At 38.9% G+C, this 20,852-nt stretch overlaps 1 protein-coding gene across 4 annotated transcripts in view; it reads right to left on the reverse strand.

Moving 5' to 3' along the window:
* Nucleotides 1–20,852, reverse strand: part of LOC127647333 (voltage-dependent T-type calcium channel subunit alpha-1H-like) — a 115,180-nt gene that overhangs the window by 75,171 nt on the left and 19,157 nt on the right. For 2 of the 4 annotated variants that reach the window (XM_052131508.1, XM_052131507.1), the window contains exon 2: nucleotides 1,763–1,864. In XM_052131508.1, coding sequence (XP_051987468.1) covers nucleotides 1,763–1,855 — 93 coding nt within the window. In that variant the 5' untranslated portion in view covers nucleotides 1,856–1,864. Of the gene's footprint in view, nucleotides 1–1,762; nucleotides 1,896–20,852 lie in introns of those variants that run through there. The other 2 variants (XM_052131505.1, XM_052131509.1) reach the window with 2 other exon arrangements.

The raw sequence follows: 20,852 nt of genomic DNA on the forward strand, positions 1-20,852 counted from the left end.
ATAGCATACACCTTCAAGGGCAGGGGAGCTGAAAGATCGGGATCGGGCAGTAAAAGGTGCCTCCCACGACAATGTCAGCTCCTCGCGCACTTCCGAGAAAAAAGGAACTAGGGCAGGGCGTGGTTGTGAACGACGCCGCGGGCCCAGGAACAAATCATCGAGCCATGAAGGTTCAGGGGAGAGCGGAGGGTTCTACTCTAGCCTGACGCTCGTGGCTGCCAGGAAAAGCATGTCCGTCATTTCGGCGTTGACCTGTGACTTGGCGACCGTACCCGAGGGGGGAAGCCCAGCCAAGGTTTCCATGTCCAACTGGATGAGCCTGCTCTCCGATGCTGAGCTCGAGAGCTCCAGCTCCTTTATACCCGTATGTTCGGGGGAGTGGCATGCAAATACCACTCGCCAATTCCAATTGGCCTTTTATTAAAGATCAGAGGTGTCTTGGTCTCCCAAGAGTGACCCCTAGTGTCACTTCATCGACACAATGTCAAGTGAGTGACAGAGGGAACCCTAAAAACGACTGTACAAATGAAAATTTAAAAAACTTATATAACAAATGCTTTTATAACATTTAAGCTTCACATTTCTGCCTTTAAACCCTCCAAAAATGGTCCCCATTCACTTCCATTGTAAGTGCCTCAATGTAACCTCGATTTTTGTTTTTAAAGAAAAGAAGGGTCGAGTTGAAATAAACTTTTGTGGTAATCAACATTATGCCACAAATACTGTTGATTGAGCTTAACTTGTACTGTACCCGGAATATTCCTTTAAATTCACACAAGTAAACAAACACAGTCTGCTTCATAAAACACACAAACAATGATCCTGCATGTTTTCATTGTTTTCATGTGTTTCTAAAGTGGATCAGTTAAAGATCAGATATATTTTATGACCAATTTATGCAGAATGCAATGAGTTTATAAGCTATTTCCTACAGCTATAAAATTGGGCATCATTCAAGCAGTTCACAAGGAGAGTGTGAGAAGATCAGCTATGGTTCATGTCCATGTTTTGCTGAATTTCCATTTCTGGCCTAAGCTAACCAATCCTGCTGATGCTACTGGAAGGCTCTTTTGGACATACACATGTGGGGCAGGGTCACAGAGAATTAGAAAATGACAGAAGTAAAATGCATATCTGGCAAAGCCTCCGCTGAACCCTGAAATCTGTGTATGCCATAAAACATGGGATAAAATCGAACTCGATGATGGGACAGTTTTTGCTTTTGACATTTGCTTCCAGGAAAATTAAATCTAATAACTTAACATTAATGAATTGATGTGTTGATTCAGGTCATAGTAAAGAAGAGTTTACGGCATTACAGTGAGTGTAAGGGGTAATTAGCAGTTCTCTTCACTTTGATGTGTAATCACTATAAAATGACGCTATTCTTTTTTTATGTGACTGTGATGATCATTTGCCTCAATTCTGATTCACAATCTGCAGTTTTCAATAAAATTTCTGTGTAATTTAACAATTTCTTTTACAAACAATTTCAGATAAATATGCAATGTTACTGTTCATTACAGCCCAATCAATAATATTATGCATTCCGTTTACGAGAATATTTAGCAAAAAAACGTGCCGTTCAGGGCATTCTCTCATCCATTCCTAAAGGAAGTTCTGCAGAGCTTGTCAGAACGAGCAACCAAAACCAAGGCTGTCTGAGCTTAGCGAAGGGTCAATTAAGTAATTGGCTGAATAAACAAATCACATTATGAGCAAGCGGAGCTCCTCCCACATGGTGTAATAGAGTGAGACTTACCTGGAGGATGATACACCACTCAGACTGGCACTTGAGGTCCTCACATGGCTGGAACATGCCCAGAGTCACACAGTTTAGCAGAATGACCAGCATACTCACATGCTCAAACCATGTGCACACGAGTCAAGGAAATACAAAACAGCACATATTACAAACTCAAAGTCATGACATCTGTTTTACAACAGGGATTTTTATCAGCCATGTGCAAGTAAATGTGTGTTGCAGTTTTAAAATGCATTTCCATGAAACAGAAGGAAACATAGAACAAACAAGAATGTTGATTTTACTGCTCTGGTATTCAGACCAAACAAGTTTAACAAACCTGAGCCAACAACACTATGGATTAGCAAAAAATACAAGGGAATTATTGCTAAATGTTTCTTCCTTCTGACTGATTTTTAATTATAAAATTTCAGAAGCAATTGTGATGGAGTGCAAAGCTATTATTTACAGATGTAATGCAAATTAAGAATAACTTTTTTGTCTCTTTTAATTTGAGTTTTTGGTTTCTTCTAGACCTAAAAACAACACAGGTGGAATTCAAGATAAATCAGTCTGGAGGTATCTTATAAAGTTTAACAAACCACAGGCACTAACTAATTAAATTGCTAAATCTTATTAGATTGGTTGCAATCAATGTTTGGAATAAATGTTTGCAATAAATGTTTGGCACAAAATGACAACTGGTAAAAATAACAAAAAAGATTGTTCCCTTTACAAAAAGTTTCACTACGATGCTGCGCTGCTAAGCGCTACGTGGGAACAACTCTAGCTGTGAACCGAGCTGAAATAGTGTGTGTAACACGTCAATGAACATTGACCGGAATTTATAGCCTCGGCTGATGTAATCATTAGATGCACCTGCGGCCAGGCTATAAATGGATACGTCACCAGGTGTCGTCAGAAACTCTTTTCAGAGCGATTCTGTTTCTGTGTGTTTCACAAACCCTGTCAAAACTTTCTTTCCTCTGTTAGGAGTTAGAATCAGTTAGGCAGTGTGCAGTGAACATTGTTCTCTTTTCTCTTCTGTTTAGAAAATATTATATATATACAGTATATACACAGTATAAACATTGTTTGACATTGTGGAATCAGTGTTATATAAAAGGCTGACTTGAAATGCGGCTAAAGTAAAACATTTCTGCCAATTGAGGACTAAATCTTCAGCCAACAATAAACTTTTTAGCCATAACAGCCATATCAAGAATCCAAAAAGCTCAAGAGCCATAAAATATTCTCTTTACTGATTATTTGCTGAAATATTTAGTGAGTTATGTCAGTTTCAACTGCACATCTTTTGTTTCCATTTCCATCTGTCAGATAGCATATAAACCATCAGCGGCGAGCAGGGATGTAGTGGAGGCTAAACGCACGTAAACGCCGTTTACGCACCTCCCAAAATTCGGAAATAGCGTTTACCCACCTCCAAAGTGGGTTTATCCACCTTTAAATTGCGTTTATCCACCTCTAAATAGATAGTTCCTAAGCCATTTTAAATTAAGCTTATGTCGTTGTAGTTTCATATTGTTCATTATTAGTTTCATAGGATGTTAAACCTAAGACGAAGTCTTTCATAATGCGCTGCTGCCAGTGTTTCCCATGCGCGTGCATCAATATTGACTACTACCAGCTATATACAGCGTGCTGACCTCAAAAATCCAGCTGTATTCTAACAATAGCTCTCCTTATTAGCTAGGCTCCTTGCATGCTGGCTAATAAGTAATAACTGACAGTGCTGTGTTGGACAGATTTATGCAGCGGTGTTCCATGACGGAGAGAGAGCGCGAGAGGTACGGGTGTGAGAGAGAGAGAGAGAGAGAGAGAGAGAGAGAGAGAGAGAGGGACGAGCGAGAGGTAGCCTAGTGCTGCGCGAATGCGCTACGGCTCTCTGCAATCAAATACGATTTTAAATAGGCTTAGTAAAAAATAAAAAATAAATCGAAAATCAATGTGTGGTTATTTTGTGTTCAAAATGGAACTTATATTGTCTTTCTTCTGTTAATTACAGAAACTGAGTTTTCTTAAAATTAAAATATGTGGCACCAGATTCATTCTTCTGTCGTTAATCTGCACTATTTTACTATCTAAACTATTTTGATAATCAATTAGTCGGGTTGAGTCATTTTTTAAGACAAAAGTAAAAAATTATTTGATTCCAGCTTGTTAAATGTGAATATGTTCTAGTGTCTTCTCTCCTCTGTGACAGTAAACATCTTTGAGATGTGGACAAAACGAGACATTTGAGGACGTCATCCTCCTGGGCTTTTGGGAAACACTGATCCACATTGTTCTGACATATTATAGACCAAACAACTAATTGATTAATCGAGAAAATATTCAACAGATTAATCGACTATGAAAATAATCCCAAATCCCTAATCATTATGTACAAGTGCATTGCATTGGAAGCCCTGGATATAAATCTCCCTCTCTATCTCTCTTAAATATTTTTGTTCTCTCTGTTTTGTCATTTAGTAAACTTTATAGATTTCAACCATATTATTCCTTCTTGGGTCTCTTTAACAAGAACTTAGATGAATGTATGAATTGAATAGTGATTGTGTGACCTATGATGAGGGAACAACCAGTGATACCCTTGGTAGTACCATGAAATGATAGCCTATAGCGATGTCATCAGCATACACATACACCGGTAGGCAGTCGCCCACCTTACCGGGTGACCACGTCGTGGTCCACCAGAATTTATAGTTTACCCACCTCTTTTTTTACCACTACACCTCTGGCGGCGAGGCCGAAACAATCTGCTGCCACTGTCAACAAGCATGACCTATTAGCACCTCCATTGACGCTGTCTGTTACACTGAAGATCATGACCAACATGTCCATCATGACCAGCAGCCATCACAAATCTTCTCACCACAGGACATGGACTTCCTCTACTCACATACAGCAAATCAACACCAGCAACACCCACAGGCAATGTACATGAGTGCACAAACCCAGCCTATCAGAGAGCATCTCTGATAATCCAGCAATATATTAAACATCTGAGCTTAATCCCTCAGAGGACACAATCAGCTTTCTTTCCTTAGGGTTGAAATGCCAGCCTTGTTCCACCGAGGGCTTATAACCTCATGTTTTATGCAAGTCTGCTCCTCTAAGTGGGGCAAATGATGGGCACTTGCTATGCTACAGAGAAATGAGAAACTTGAATAGGGCTGCTGCCTAATTTCCATAAGCTATCATGGTGTTCGGGATTGTTGGTGTCGTAACATTTTGTTCCTTCACAAAGGAGCGGTGGTGACGGAAATCAGGTGCTGATGAACCCAGAGGGTTTTCAAGTCATCATAAAATGGAGGAGGACATTGAGGTTTCTATAGTGAATGACTCTTGCGAGACTTTTTGTGACCTTGTCAGACCTCTGAAGTTCCAAAAAGCAAAGACAGTCAGCATAAATGTCATCCATACGACTACAGTGGTTAAATGAATGTCTTCTAAAGTGATATGATCGCTTTTTGTGCAAAACAGATATTAATCATCGCTTCCAGTCAGCAGTAGTATGCACGTGTGATGAGGAGGAGGGCTTGGCTGGGCCATGAGGATGCATGCCCCCCACGCTGAGTTGCGCAATCAGCGGGAGAGAGATAAGGGAGGAGCTGGGGATGCCAGAGAGAGAGAGAGAGATACACATGGAGATGTGTGTTTGTGTGTTTGACGTCTGTGGTCATGTTTCAGTTCAGCGTTTGTGTTGATTTAAGTTTTGTTAATTGTTAATTACAACAATGAACAACTATGAACTGTTGTTGCATTGAAAGAGCAGCTTGAAGATTCTTTAAAAATATACATATTTTTATTCTACATAATAAGCAAAGTCATAGAGGTTTGTTCATATTTGGTGTGAGAAAGTAATTACAGCATTTTCATTTTTGGGTGAACTTTTTCTTTAAGGGCAGATTTCTATTCAACTGCCACACAAAGGAGAAAAATTAAGGTCAGACGTGATTTCCCTTGTGTTAGTGATGGACAGTGGCTGCCCAGGGGCCAGTGGTAAATGAGGATATGGAACACTTTAAATAGTGTTCCTCAGAAGCTGGGCCAAAGCTCACATCATGCACAGCCAACAAAGTGCTTCCAAGTATCCAAGTACCAAATCCCACTCCTTAGGCACTTTATGGCATACTTCAAGATACTTACACCTTCTAGGGAAAGCAGACAAATAGAGTGGCACTTTGTTAATTATGTCGAAGGTTAAAAGAATTGAAGGGCACACAGTACAGTTGGGATCACTCGGCAGTGACACACGCTAAAATTCCCACATACCATCTACAGTGAGAGTGACTTAAATCGATAATCTATCTATCCATTCCCTTAAAAGGAACATGGAAATGCATTACTACTTAAATAAGATTTTTCCAACTCCAGCCATGCTAACTCAAGGGAGAGGGCAAAAAAAAATCACTGAAAAGTGTGCTAAAATGTTTATTGTTGTCCCTGCCTTTATTCTCTCATTATTCCACATTTCTGTTTCTTCCCCCTATTTCTACTATATTCACTTTATTCTTCATATTTTTGCAACATTATGACAAGATGTCAAAAGCAATAGAATATACAGGCAAGAGAATACCTAGAAATACCTAGAAAGCTATCCCTTAGCATTCCTTACAGGCTAAGCCCCCATGATAACCAGTCGCTCCTTGACCCCTGGAACAGGGGTACTCAATAGGCAGACTCCTGTCTGGATCCGGACTGAAGGACAATTCAGTCCAGACCGAGATCTAAATCTTTATGCTAGTTATCTGACATCTGGCTAAGTGATTGTGTAAGCATACAGTATGCACGCGGAGCGGGAATAAAGCATGTCCAGCACCACACTATTCCCTAGCGCTGAACGGGCTTTATTCCTGTTCTCAGAGTGTTCGCAGCATAAAGCCTGATTCACTATACATGTTCTACAGCTACTGGCATCTTTCGCTTAAACACACTGCAGAAAACCAAAATGAAGCAAAGTGAAACCAATGAGAGAGTTATAGTAGTCCAGTCTAGTTATGACAAGTGACTGAACAAGCAGTTGTATGGAATGTTCAGAGAGGAAAGGTCTTATTTTCCTGATATTGTAGAGTGTAAATTTACATGATCTTGCCATCTTTGAGATGTGTTCTGTGAAATTTAGCTTGTTATCGACGGTTACCCCTAGATTTCTGACCGTTTTGGAAGGCGATACTGTAGTTGAACCTCAGGGTATACCCCTGAACCCCCATACAGTATTTTTATCCATAAAAAGGTTGAAACAAAAACTGGACTGCTGTCATTTAGATTCAAAATGAACCGTTGATCTTATCTTTTAATATTCATATCCAAGTGCCCTTGACTGATGAAGTCTTGATGAAATATATGAATCTTTTGGTAGAAAATCCCCCAGACCCCACTACTTTGGCTGTCTCTGGGCCCCCAATGTCCTCATCCCTGCCCAGTTTTGAATAGACTATTTTGACTGTTTAGAATGTGTGTTTTTCTTTCTTTTTTTTCAAAGTACTATTGCTGCAAACATGGCAATTTCTAAAAACTATTAAACGTATTAAATTGAAACGTCAGGCCTCAGGGCCGTACAAGGCCTGCAAGACCCTTTTACCAGGCTCGCGAAGCCTTTTGAAAAATAATTTGAAAAGCAATAAAATGGCCTTGATTCAATTAACAGTAAAAACTAAAATAAAAATACAATTAAAATAATTATTAAAAATCATTTTTATATGATTTCAATGCAAAATATTGTATAATAGACATACATTTAATAGTTTTTTTCTTGGTGCGTGAGCTTGTAACGGAATGTGTACATTCATTTTAACCAATCAAAAATTGTAAGCAAATGAATGGCCCGTGGATAATTGAGTATATACTCGAACAGCCCTTAAAGGGAAAAAGGTTCCCCACACCTGTTTTAATTAATATGTTTTCTAACTAGCAATGACACATACAATTTCTCAAATTGTCTTTTGCCTTTGCACTTTACACAAAGCCTCCAGTTCTTGTTTCCAGGTAGCTCCAAAAATGGGAATTATTGCAGTAATTTACTGGGCTTTCTGCAGCATCACAGAAAAGTTGCATTAATTTGATGTCTAAAAGGAAACTTTTTTTTTTTTTTTTTTTTGTGCAATAGAATGTCTGTCCTTGAAAGAACTACTCATTGGGACAAAGCTACGGCAGACTGGCTCCTTTATCACACTCTCGTGAACATCTGCCATATGGCTACATTGAAACATGCATCTGTGTGTTAGAACAAGCCTTCAGCTTCTCTTTCCTGCGGAAACAGCAGTTACCGCCCGTACTGAAACCCACTAATATGCAAATGCATGACTCACTGGAAAAGCTCAAATCCCTGTTATTCTAGCTGCTGGCATTGTGTCACTGCACAAATAAGGCATTTCTTAAGCTATTAAAGCAATAGTAATAAGACATCATTAACAGAGGTGTTTATTTCATTAACAGAGGTGTTTATTTACACATTCTAGGTGCTAATGTGGGTTTTTGGCACTGCTGTTCACATTACCATTATTTTATTTTATTACATTTTTCTGTTAGCTGCATGATGCAGCTGCCAATGTTAAAAATATATAACAGTTTGATAAAAATGGGAAGTTGACATGAAATACTTTTGGTAAGTTGACATTTCATGCATTGTGACATGCTATGGGGATCCCCTTCGAGCTTTTGCCATCTGGCAGGGGCATGGTAGTGGAGGGTAAGTAATGGCATAATTTCAGCCAAAATAGGGAACAGTCCAGATAATACAGGACAGTTGGTGAAAGCTAAAGGAGCAAAAGTTTCTTTGTCTATTCCACATTAAAATGCAATGTAAAAGAATATGACTCTGTACATTACAAATCTTATTGGCTTCACAATGGAAGCATTCACTGGCCTCACGATTCGATTATGATTCAAAAGGTAACGATTCGATTATGATTCAAAAGGTAACGATTCGATTATAAAATGATTCTCGATGCATCTTGTCCTTCAATATCTTTCTTTTTTCAGTTTCTTCAAAATTTGTTTTTTACTCTCTATTTTTCCCTTTCAGCTTTTTATTTAACAGCTGTTTTAAAAATCAGAACGAGTCACATTACATAAACTGGCCTTTTACATTCAGTATGAGCTGTGAACAAAATAAATGCTTCTATAGTTTAAAAGAGTATCTCAGTTTTTCTGTTTCTTTCTTTAGAACCTTATAAATAAATCTCTTAAAAGCACACAAAACAAAATATTGTTTCCCCATCAAAACACACTGAATACTATAACTTCAACTGATGATATCCATCCATCCATCCATCCATCCATCCTTCCATCCATCCATCCATCCATCTTCAACCACTTATCCGAAGTCGGGTTGCAGGGGCAGCTGCTCCAGCAGGGGGTCCCAAACTTCCCTTTCCCGAGCCATATTAACCAGCTCTGACTGGGGGACCCCGAGGCTTTCCCAGGCCAGTGTGGAGATGGCCTGGGAGATGGCATACGCACAGACAACAGTCAGAGTCCCCCCACAACCCGTTGGCGTAGGGAGGCGACCCTCTCGTCCACCAGGGTAAACTCCAACATAGCGGCACTCAGCCAGGGGCTCGTGAGTATCCCCACACCCGCCCATCGCCTCACACCCTGGAAAACTCCAGAGAAGAATAGAGTCCATCCCCTATCCAGGAGTACGGATCCAGAGCCAGAACTGTGCGTCGAAGTAAGCCCCACCAGATACAACTGGTAATGCTCCACCTCCCTCACCAGTTCCGTCTCTTTCCCCCCTGAGTGTGGAGACGTTCCATGTCCCTAGAGCTAGCCTTTGCTGCCCGGGTCTGGTCCGTCGAGGCCCATGGCCTTCACTGCCACCCATATGGCAGCGCACCCGACTCCTGCAGTTTCTCCAATGGGTGGTGGGCCCAAGGGATGTCACCTGATGATATTATTATTTTTATTTTTGTTTAAGCATTGTAAATCATTTAATATTATTTAATTATTATTAAAATTAATCTTTGCCATGCTATTCATTTTAATTAAGCACAAATGGAAGTTGCTGGTCCAAGCAATAGTAATAACACATCATTAACAGAGGTCTTTATTTACACATTCTAGATACAAATATTTAACAGGGGGTCCCTTCTCTCACCTGTTTCTCTCTCAACCAGGGGGCCTTGCCCTGAAGAAGGGTGAAGTTCCCTGTTCTAGGTTTTAGATAATGCAAATATTGTGTAAAACTAACGTTTCAGCCAGAGCTCCCCCTTTTTCTGTAAAACCCTTCAAGATGAAAAATTTATTTTCTCTAAGCATTGGATTCACCTGGACATGGCAGCATCAAGACAATCTCCAAAAAAAGAACTGGGGGTAACAAAAGCTGCAAGTCTCACTGCTCACTGTCACTGCAGTGCAAACAATTGGATTATTTGCTTGTTGCAGGTTTAGGAGAGCAGGATTAATGAAGCTATCACGTTGAGTAAGCCTGAAGTACTGTCACAGCCTGCCACCTAGACTAATGCACATCACTAACATGAGGGTGACTGGGTTCTTGTGATTCAGCCAGCTCATCACAATGCAACAGTGCACATAACTTTTACCATGATGCTCCTCTCTGTTTCAAGTTCATTAGCAGAGAGCAAATTTAATCAAGGCAATCTGTAATAACATTCTCCTGTAGGGTCAGAAGATCCAGACCCCCAGGGAGTGACATTTAATATCATTGTTGTTCGAGACAGAGATTGCACAGAGAGACTTCAACTTATGGTCTAAAGTAATGTTTTATTGGTTTTGCTTGACCCAGATTTTACATTGGACATTAAGTGGTGACCTATCACAGTACAAAAATTGTACAAAATACATTTCTATAAAGCACCTTCGAAACAATATTTATTTATACATTTAACTGAACTGAATTAAAACTCATGATCCATTAAACATCACAATCTTGACATCATTTTGTAAGCTTTCTCAAATATATCAAGGTATTTCCAACATTGCACTCACTACTAAATGCAGTTTCTTAAAATATTTCATAACATTTTCTCATACATTTCTCCAAGTAATTGCTGTGTTTTGGATGTTGGTCCCTGTATGTAATGCTGGTCTGCTGGTGTCTCCACCAGGCTTTTTAACCATCTTATTTGCAAAGATGTACCCTGGTTAGCAAGAAATTCACCAGAAAAAACATGCTGGTAAACCATCAGAGTTAGAGAGACCAGCATGTAAATTCATGCTGATCTAAGCTGGCCTTTAGAGCAGGAAGTATGATAAACTACCAGATTCCACAAGCAAAGTGGTTTTTAATTATCAAAATCCATAAGCAAAACGTTTGTAGTACGCAGTTTCAAGAGACGACACATTTATCATTTTTACATTGTTGAATTCCCCCAACACCCCACAAACAGATCAAGTGGATCTCAAAACAGCACCAAAGCAGCTGTCCTGCTAGACAACCTGCTGATCACGTCCAGACTATCATCACTTCTAAAGCCACCACAACATGCTGCTGTTAAACACTTTCATCTGCAGGAACAATAAGGAGAAAGAGTCCCTGGAGCAAAGACAAATTCAAACTGTCAATCATTGGTGAACTAGAATCTCAAGATGTTAAGTGCAGAGAATAGAGGTCACAAAGCTTGATTGACAGGCAAAGTCACCCTAATATTGTAAAGTGACACAAAAAACTTTAAAAAGTTTTTCTACAACTAGTGTGACTTAAAATATCTCAGCATGCATCGCATTCATAAATGCATGGTTTTTTTTTGCAAGTTTGCCTAAGCTTTATTTTTTAATTCAATAAAGTTCAGTGGTGTCATGGTGTGGTAAAATGAAATATATCCCAATTAACAGCACGTCTTATTGCATTTCCATGCACAGGTCCTTTAAACAATTACAGGAATCTTTTAAAAATGTGTAACACATTTTAGCTACTGTTGCCACTAAACATTTGGCTGTCGGCAGGGTGCATAAAATGCAAACCTTGACAACAACTTCAAAACGTCTCAGACTAAATAAAAGACTTATCTGTATGGATGACAACAGATCAATTTCCACAGCATCTATGCATTATTTCAATAACATTTTCAGTTTTTTCAAAATCAATTACACTGACTTATGTCCAGCATTTACAAAATTGTATTGCAAAAAAAAAATAATCTTCTTTTCTCAAAAGAAGATAAAAATTTTGATGGTTGAATCATGCATACAATCTATGATGAGTTCTGTGACAACACTTTTGGCAAAGCATTCATATTAATGCAGCATAATTCAGAGAATTAGGGAATTTTACTCACAAAAGGTTCACATTCTTCACTTTTCAAATAGAGAGTTGAAATTGTTATGGACAATGCTGAAGCTATCAGCTACATACCCTTAGGATATGTGCTGCTCCACACCTATATACATCATGTGTGGATTCACGTCATTTATAACGATCGAGACCAGGCCAAGGCGAAAGTCGCACGTGTGCGAGAGCCCTGAGCTATCCAGGAATAGTGATGCACCTGGAGTTGCAGACCCTCAAGTCAACCACTGGCTTCACTAAAGTCCTCTCTGCCAAACCTACAACTGTTAAGAGCGGACGTCCAGCAGCAATTAAACAAGTCTTGTGTGGCGCTCCTCTACTGCGTCTCGGAGCTGAGATGCTGCCAGCGGTGTTTAGTAGCAAACTACAAATACTAATTAAGTACAGTTTTTCATTTGTACTTTACTTGAGTATAAATATTTATTTGGAATTTTACTTTCACTTAACTACATTTTGAAGAGAAAATTTATACTGTAGCATATTTAACTAATGTTTTCTGGATGGTTGCTTGGGCATGCTATGCAGTTGTCAAAGTGATTTCTGCTGCAAGGCACATTGCTACAGTATGCGGTTGCCAAGTTGTAACTATGCTATTGCTTTCTGGTGTGTTTTTTGCAGGTGGTTGTCAGGTTGTTGCTATGCTGTTGTTAAGCTCATTTTACTGTGTTCCAGCACATTGCTATGCAGTTGCCAGGGTGTTCTGGGTGGTTGCTGGGTGGTTGCTTTATTGGCCCAAATGAAAATTGCCCACCCCCACAAGTCTCTGTTCTCAATTCTCTCCTTCAGTGTTCCAATTTTTATGGACTGTGGTTTTCATTTACACTCATCCCATAAATATGATAATTCTGATGCAACTTGAATGTGCCATTAAAGGGATAGTTCGTTTAAAAATTGTCACCCTCATTCGATCCAAAATGTGTATGACTTTAATTGTTTTTCAGCAGAACAAAAATAAAAAAAGATTATCACAAGCTGTTATGTAGGTTAATTCAATGTAAGTGAATGGTGGCCAGAACTTTGAAGCTCCAAAAAGCACTTAAATGCTGCATAAGTGTAATCCATAACACTCTTCTGAACAGATCCAATTGGTTTTGGGTGAGAATAGACCAAAATATAACTTCTTTTTTTTACTATAAACCTTGTCATTAACAGTTTCCTTGGCGATCAGGATTTCAAGCTCGACTGCAGTTCTTATAGCGCCACTTAGGGCTCTGCGCATGCGTCAAGCACTAGAAGGTGAAATCAAGCTTGAAATCAAGATCATGCCTATTGATTGTAATGGCAAGATATACAGTGAACATTTTTTATAATTTGGTTTGTTTTCACCCAAAACCAACTGAATTGCTTCAGAGGACATAGATTTAACCACTGTAGTAGCATGGATAATTTTATGCTCCCTTAATTTGCTTTTGTAGCTTGAAATGTCTGGCTACCATTCACTTGCATTGAATTGACCTACAGAGCTGAAATATTCTTCTAAAACTCTTTGTATGTGTTCTGGAGATGAAAGAAAGTCATACACATCTGGGAAGGCATGAGGGTGAGTAAATGATGAGCACCACCAATCAAATAAGTTGCCATGGGTTTTATTAACTGTTCTGTTTATGCAATTTACTTGTACTTTTGATACTTAAGTACATTTAATTTCAGTTATTTTAAGTTATTTTCGCATGAGCTATTTTAACTTTAACTTGAGTCCATTTCCATGTAGGTATCTTTACTTTTACTCAGTGGATACTGGATACTGTATACAACCTGTATGCTGTTTATGAGAATATATAATGTTATGAAGTTTTTGGACTGGTGGTAGTTAACAGCACTATGCAAAAAAATAGAAACCAAGCGAAGGACAGAATAGGCGGACCTGTTTTTAGATAGCCAAAACAAGTTTTTGCTTGAATGCCCCATTTCGCCAGTGGGCTCCGTGAATTACTGGTCTCGTGCAGTCACATGGATGCGCAGAGGAGAGCAATGGTCAGTCAACAGTTTCACAAAATAATGCATTAGACTGATTTTTCAACTTCAATTTACTCACACCTGTGTTGTTATAACCAACACAAATTTCTTTCTTTCTTTTTCTTATAACAAAAGGATAAATTGTGAAAAAATGTTGTGCTCAGTGATGCATCATATGGCATCTCTTCAAACAGGAAATATAAAAGTATAATAAAGTACAAAATTATAATTCAGAAGTGTAATAAATTATTCCATGAGACTCATGATTGTTATGAAAACATCCGATAAGTTTTGGGGTGAAAAAATCAAACAATCAGAATCGAATGGATTATTTTGTGAAACTGTTGACCGACCATTGCTTTCCTCTGCTCGTTCATGAGACCAGTAGTTCACACAGCCCGCTGGCGAAATGGGGCATTCAAGTGAAAACGCATTGTGTTTATCTAAAAACAGGTCCGCCACAGTGATACTAAAGAACAAAAAACAGCACAGCTGCACACAAACCAGAGAACAGAACTAACAAATTATGTCTGAAGAGTTTCCAGTCCAAGTATAGATGCATTGATATGCACAGCCGTATATTTTTTAACCAGAGTATTCAATCAAGCAAAGAGATAGACTAGGCGGGAATGTCTGTCACCTGTTCTCCATCTAAAGAGAGCGATACCTCAGGGAAACATTTGGTAGGTGTGGCATTCTCAGCCAAAATAAAATAGTTTGTAACTGTCATGATATGCTGGCTTCAATATACTGTTATGAGAAAATGTTGGGACTGGTGACAGTTAACAGCACTATTCCAAAAAATAGAAACCAAGCGAACGACAGAATACTGTCGCTCGTCATCGCTAGTTAGGATAGGATACAGTGTGGCTGCCTTCAGCCTCCTCTGACTATGGCTGCATCCAAAAACTGGAAAATGCTGCCATCGGAGCCTGCATACAGAGGTAGGATGAAAATAAGCTGCTCTTCAAACTGTCCTGAAACCAGTTCGCATAGGAGTTCCATTCATTCATAAACGCTGTCAGTTAAGCCAATAACTGATTACGTTTTCTCTCTCAGTTTGATTGAGTAGCCTACTTAGGCTAAAAAAATTAGTAAGGCCGGGCGTAGAAATGCATCTATTTTTCGACTATACTTCGACTATAAACTCTTCAGACAGTTTTGTAAGTTTGGTGATTGTGCACAGTTGTGTTCTGTTCTTTAGAATTGCTGTGGCAGACCTGTTTTTGGTTCATGGCTTATATCACTTTACTGAGGACATTTTGAAATCCTTATGGAGAAAATTATAAAATAAATAAATACATCCAAGGGCAATCAAAAAGTGTCCGGTCACTGTTGTGCTCTATTGTGACAAGAAAAGGTTATAGAACATTACCAATTAATGGGGACTGAAAGTGGACAGGTGGTGATTAGCACAGTATAACACTTATAAGGCAACAAATAATGTATAATGTTCAGCACAGAATACATGGAGACACTTCTTTTTGATTACACTGATTAGATTTCTCATGACAAAAAGCTTTTCTGGTTGCTTAGAAACAACAGGAACAGTTGTTGATGGGACAGACCATCTGCGGTGTGACACACCAACAGAGAAATTATGTATTAAGGAGCAGAGAGTGGAATCACAGACTGACACTTTACACAGTCCTAGATCAGCATCTGAGATCCAGCCCACCTAGACTACTAGTCTCAGTTACCTATTAAAAAGAAAGAGACAGCAATGCTGTTGTTTATGTCTTTGCACAAAATCACTTAATTGCATTAGCAAATATAATTTACATTTACTGTTTCTCTGTATGACAGCCGCTATATGAAACAAAATCTAAAAGAATAAGATGTGAGCCAAAGCAGCACTACAAGCATTATATATATATATATATATATATATATATATATATATATATATATATGGCTTCAGCAGCCACACTTGAGAGAAATAAAAGAGGATATTTTCTCTAAAAGAGTAAGCACAGACGGAGAGCGTCTTTTTAAAAATGTCTTTCTGTCTACATGCAGTTTCTAGTTGCGGTCGGTGTCTTTCATCCTCTGACAGCCATGATCGCTGTCTCATGTGTATCGGCCACAGTCAGTGGCTCATGTTCTCACTGCAAGAACATGACCATGGCAATGTTGCGATCGCGTATTTCTTTCTTTTATAGAGCGAAAGCCACTGCAGTCACTCCCTGTCCTGGTCCTTCTGCTTACATGCACAAGGCCGTGGCGGTTAGCACTGGGGGCGATTTAATGGGAGCATTTCCGCTAGGTGAATCCCCGGGGACCTTCCATTCCCCCAGCACGCTCGTTTCCAACAGTCGTGTTCATGGATGAGTCAGGCGGCTCACCTTAGAGTGGAATTAATGTCTCATTCGGGGCTCGCGATGAGGTATCGATCACTGCATCGGAGAGCGTGCCAAGTCAGAGGCCGCCACAGGGCTAACAGCCATACTTCCCAGCCGCCGCAGGCGTCGGGTTGGAGTGGAACCCTCCACCCCACCCTGAGCATTTGCGCCTGTTATTGGTTCCTGGGCTCAGAGCATCGCACACAGCCCTGGTCTGGCCCAGTTCCTTTCTTCCCAGAAGTGCATGAGGAGCTCACAGAGTCATGGTGGGCACTTTTTACTGCCCGGTCCCATTTCTTGGGGTCTTCCGCTCTCACTACCCTCGATGGTGGGGCGGCCAGAGGGTACATAGAGGTACCTCGGATGAAGCAGGCGATTGCAGTGCACCTGTGCCCGGCCAATGAGTGGGTAAGTGGAAGGGAATTGGGTGTCCGCATCCACAATTATCTTGACGATTGGCTGATTCGAGCTCACTCTCGAGATTTATGTTGTGCGCACAGGAACCTGTTGCTCAGCCATTTGGGGCTTTGGGTCAGCTGGGAAAAGAACAAGCTCGCCCCAGTGCAGAACATCTTTTTTCCCAGGATGAAGTTGGATTCAGTCACTATGATAGCACGGTGATTATTTTCAACCCACCGGCTACATTTTGTTAAACCGCCCTGTTGGTAAGGTTAATCACCATGTTGAATTAAAATATATCTCTGCAATGTCAGGTTTAAATGGCAAGATTACTTTGGTAATGACATCACACGATCTCATAAAAGACAAATTCAAGAATTCACTTTTAATTCAGTCATATTCAATCGTCAAATCCTCTACTATTTCAGCTAAACCTAAAATCATCCCTTTGGGTACAAGATTAGCCATAATAAAATCCAGTTCATTTGAAGTTATTTGACAAACATAATCACTATGATGACAAAGGCACTCTGTGATTACAAGCTGTGATTAGCCAACCGTTTTGTGCCTAAAAAAAAATCCTTTGGTCTGCCTTACTTTTCTGCACTTTTACCTATTGCCTTGAAATTCTTCAGAAATATTAGCTTAGTAAATGAGTAGTAAATGTGGTTGAAATTACCCCCTTTTATAAAAGAGAAGAAAATATATAAATAGGAGGGGGATGGAGAGAAGAAGGAGAACAGAAAGATATAATCAAATTTGTTTCCACTTTGGCTGTCTCCACAGAAATACATTTGTCTGCCTAAGGGCCCATGCCAAAGTGTTTCAGCTGCTTGCCCGCCCCACAAACCTATCCTGCCTAATATTGGATTAAGATAGACAGTTTAACACCTTTAAGAGGCATCACAATGACTTCATCTCTTACTTGTGTCAATCAATACTGCTAGAGCAAAAGTATTAGTTGAACATCTGCTTGTTTAAACCACTTTACAGTATCCATTAGGCATACAGAGATATAAACGATACTGTGTCTCACATTGCAGGCAAAATTCTACAAGCAGACAAAGTTTTATATTCTGTGTTTTGTCTAAAAAGTCCACATCATTCCTGCTGGCAGTATTCTTCAGCTTCAGTAGTTATTTATTCTATTTTCATATGAATGCCCCACAGCTTGCATACATTAATAATTAAATCATCAAATTACATCTATACAGTGTAAACAATAGCATTTGATTTCATCAACGCTGCAATTTCACATAACAGGCCTATAATCTTCTGCACCCTGAGTGCTTGGCTGTCTAATGTCCTTCACACTGTTCATCTGTCAACACTGTATTCAAAAAGCTGTGTCTAAAACAACACAGATGGAAGAACCACCACAGCCCTATTTAAATATTGACCTTTTACAGGCTCTTAAAGGAATATTATGGGTTCAGTACAAGTTAAGCTCAGTCGACAGCATTTGATTACCACAAAATTAATTTTGACTTGCCCTTCCTTTTGTTTAAAAAAAAGCAAAAATCAGTGTTACAGTGAGGCACTTACAATGGAAGTGAATGTGGCCAATTTCTGAAGGTTAAAAATACAAATTTTGGAAAGCCACAAGACATAAACAATATGTGTGTAAACATGATTTTACTGTGATAAAATCACGTACTAACCTTTTCTGTGTAAAGTTAGACAATTTTAGAAACTTCTTTGCCATGATGATGTAAAGTCAACAAACTTCATTGCCATGACAATGTAATGTCAACAAACCCTAAAACTCTTAAATGACTGTAAAAATGACAATTTAAACAACTTTACAGCTCAAATAATACATGAGTTTTAATAGAAGAATTACTAATAGTGCTTTTATAATATAACAAGCTTCAAATTACTGCCTTTAAACCCTCAAAAAATTGTCGACATTCACTTCCATTGTAAGTGACTCACTGTAAAATTGATTTTTAATTTGTTTTTAAAGAAAAGGAGGGATGGGCCAAATTGAACCCTGCATATTCCTTTAAGAAAGCAGAAAAGCAGCATACTAAAACATCATGTGAACAAAATTTTGTTTATGCTGCTTAAGGGATTAAGAGAAAGTGGTTTAACACACCTGGATTTCTCCCGGAGAACGTGGCTTATGTGGTCATGTAAATAGGCATGGCAGCATTATAGCCAGTTCTTGATGAGTACGCATGTGCGTGGAACAGAGCGGATAACAATCGTCATAGGAAAGAGCCCTACAACAAGACAACACAGCGGAAAGGATTCAACATTGAAGTATAGGGGGGGAAAGCAAATACACTTTATGAGTACACATTTTTGAGGAGTACGCATGTGTGTGGAACAGAGCGGATAACAATCGTCATAGGATAGAGCCCTACAACAAGACAACACAGCGGAAAGAATTCAAAATTTCTAGAAGTATAGGGAGAAAAGCAAATACACTATATGCTGTGACCATTTATACACACCAATGTAAAATATCGACTGTCCCTCATATTTGCGTATGTTGTTTGTTGGGGAAACCCCACTATTATATCTCAATTCTGTTGCAGGTCGCAATAGAAAGTTAAGGAAATAAACAGCCTCAACTTGGGAATATCTGGAAATAAAGTGAAACAAACAGAGAATAAAATAGCAAAGTCTTCCTCGGATATCATGCTTTCTCACAATGGGCCACTTTCTGCCCATGTAAACATAGTCAGTGCTGAGAGTTATCAAGAGTGGTTTCATATGGGCTATGGTACTTTCCTAATATCCAGGGTTGGAAAGTAACGGAATACATGTAACAGGATTACATATTTAAAATACAAAATATAAGTAACTGTATTCCACTACAGCTACAATTTAATGTATTTTGATTACTGAAAGATTACTTTGCATTTTATTGTCATTTGTTTCATTTAATATTTAGTCCTTTCAGATGGAAAACATTTATACATATAAATTGTCACGAATGTAGGTGAAGGCAGACAAGGGGCGAGGATCTAGTTGCAGTGGTCTTTATTGAACCAAAAAATAGAAACAGACAAAACAGGAGCAAAGGAAATACCCGCGATGGGGAAAATAAAGCAAAACAACACGGAAGACATTCGATGGGTTAAACAGGTAGGAGAAACAATGACTGAGAACACGGAAACAAGCATCCACAAAAATTAAAGACCGACAGGGGAATGGAGAAACAAACAGGGTTAAATACAGCGACACAGGAAGATAACAAACGATATTCAGGCAATAACGCTGTGGCAGTGGTGATGAGGGCCGGGAACCATGGGAAATGTAGTTTTATTACACAGACAGTGAAACACGGGGCGGACAACAAGGAAAACGTGACATGGAATGTGAAAAGTGGCATGTGAAACAGAAAACACGGGGCAGACAACACAGGAACGTGACATAAATGATGTGATCCAAAGTGCATTTGAGCAGCAGTGAAACACTTTCTTATGATGTGTTACATTCATACAAGCAGACAGTGAAGTAAGTTTGAAGTAAGTTTGGAGCAGAAGAAATAGAAATATATCTTGTGTAAATTGTCAGCTTTACACTAAGCTAAAATGCTATTTTTAGCCAATTTACATGCACATGTTACCAGACACAATCATATGTTTATATCAACAAAATTCACATTGGATCATAATTTCTTATGCAACACTGCATAAGATTTAGGTTTTTCAGTGAATGTATTTTAACATGTGTATTTTGTATTACTGTACTGGCAGAGTTTTTATAGTTAAAACAAATGAAAAAAATCTAGCAGTGCTGAAGAAGTAATCCAAATTATTTAGAATATGTTACTTACCTTGAGTAATCTAATGGAATACATTACAAATTACATTTTACAGCATGTATTCTGTAATTTATAGTGGAATACATTTCAAAAGCAAACCTCCCATCCCTGACTATATGTATACTGTGCTTCAAACTGCAAGTAAACTGCAATAACAAATGTAGCACTTTCCATGAATAGGGTATAAAACAGTCTGAAGCATTTTTCAATACATTTTTAGTTTCTTCTTCAACAACTGGTCAGTAAACCGAGGTGCTTCACTTTCAGAAGAAGGAGATCATACTAAATAAAAAAATACATAAATAAAAATAACTGGTGGTGCATCGATCTCAATCAGATTCCTAGATCCCTATATTG

Source organism: Xyrauchen texanus, chromosome 8, assembly GCF_025860055.1.
Source record: "Xyrauchen texanus isolate HMW12.3.18 chromosome 8, RBS_HiC_50CHRs, whole genome shotgun sequence".
Classification (NCBI taxonomy): Eukaryota; Metazoa; Chordata; class Actinopteri; order Cypriniformes; family Catostomidae; genus Xyrauchen; species Xyrauchen texanus.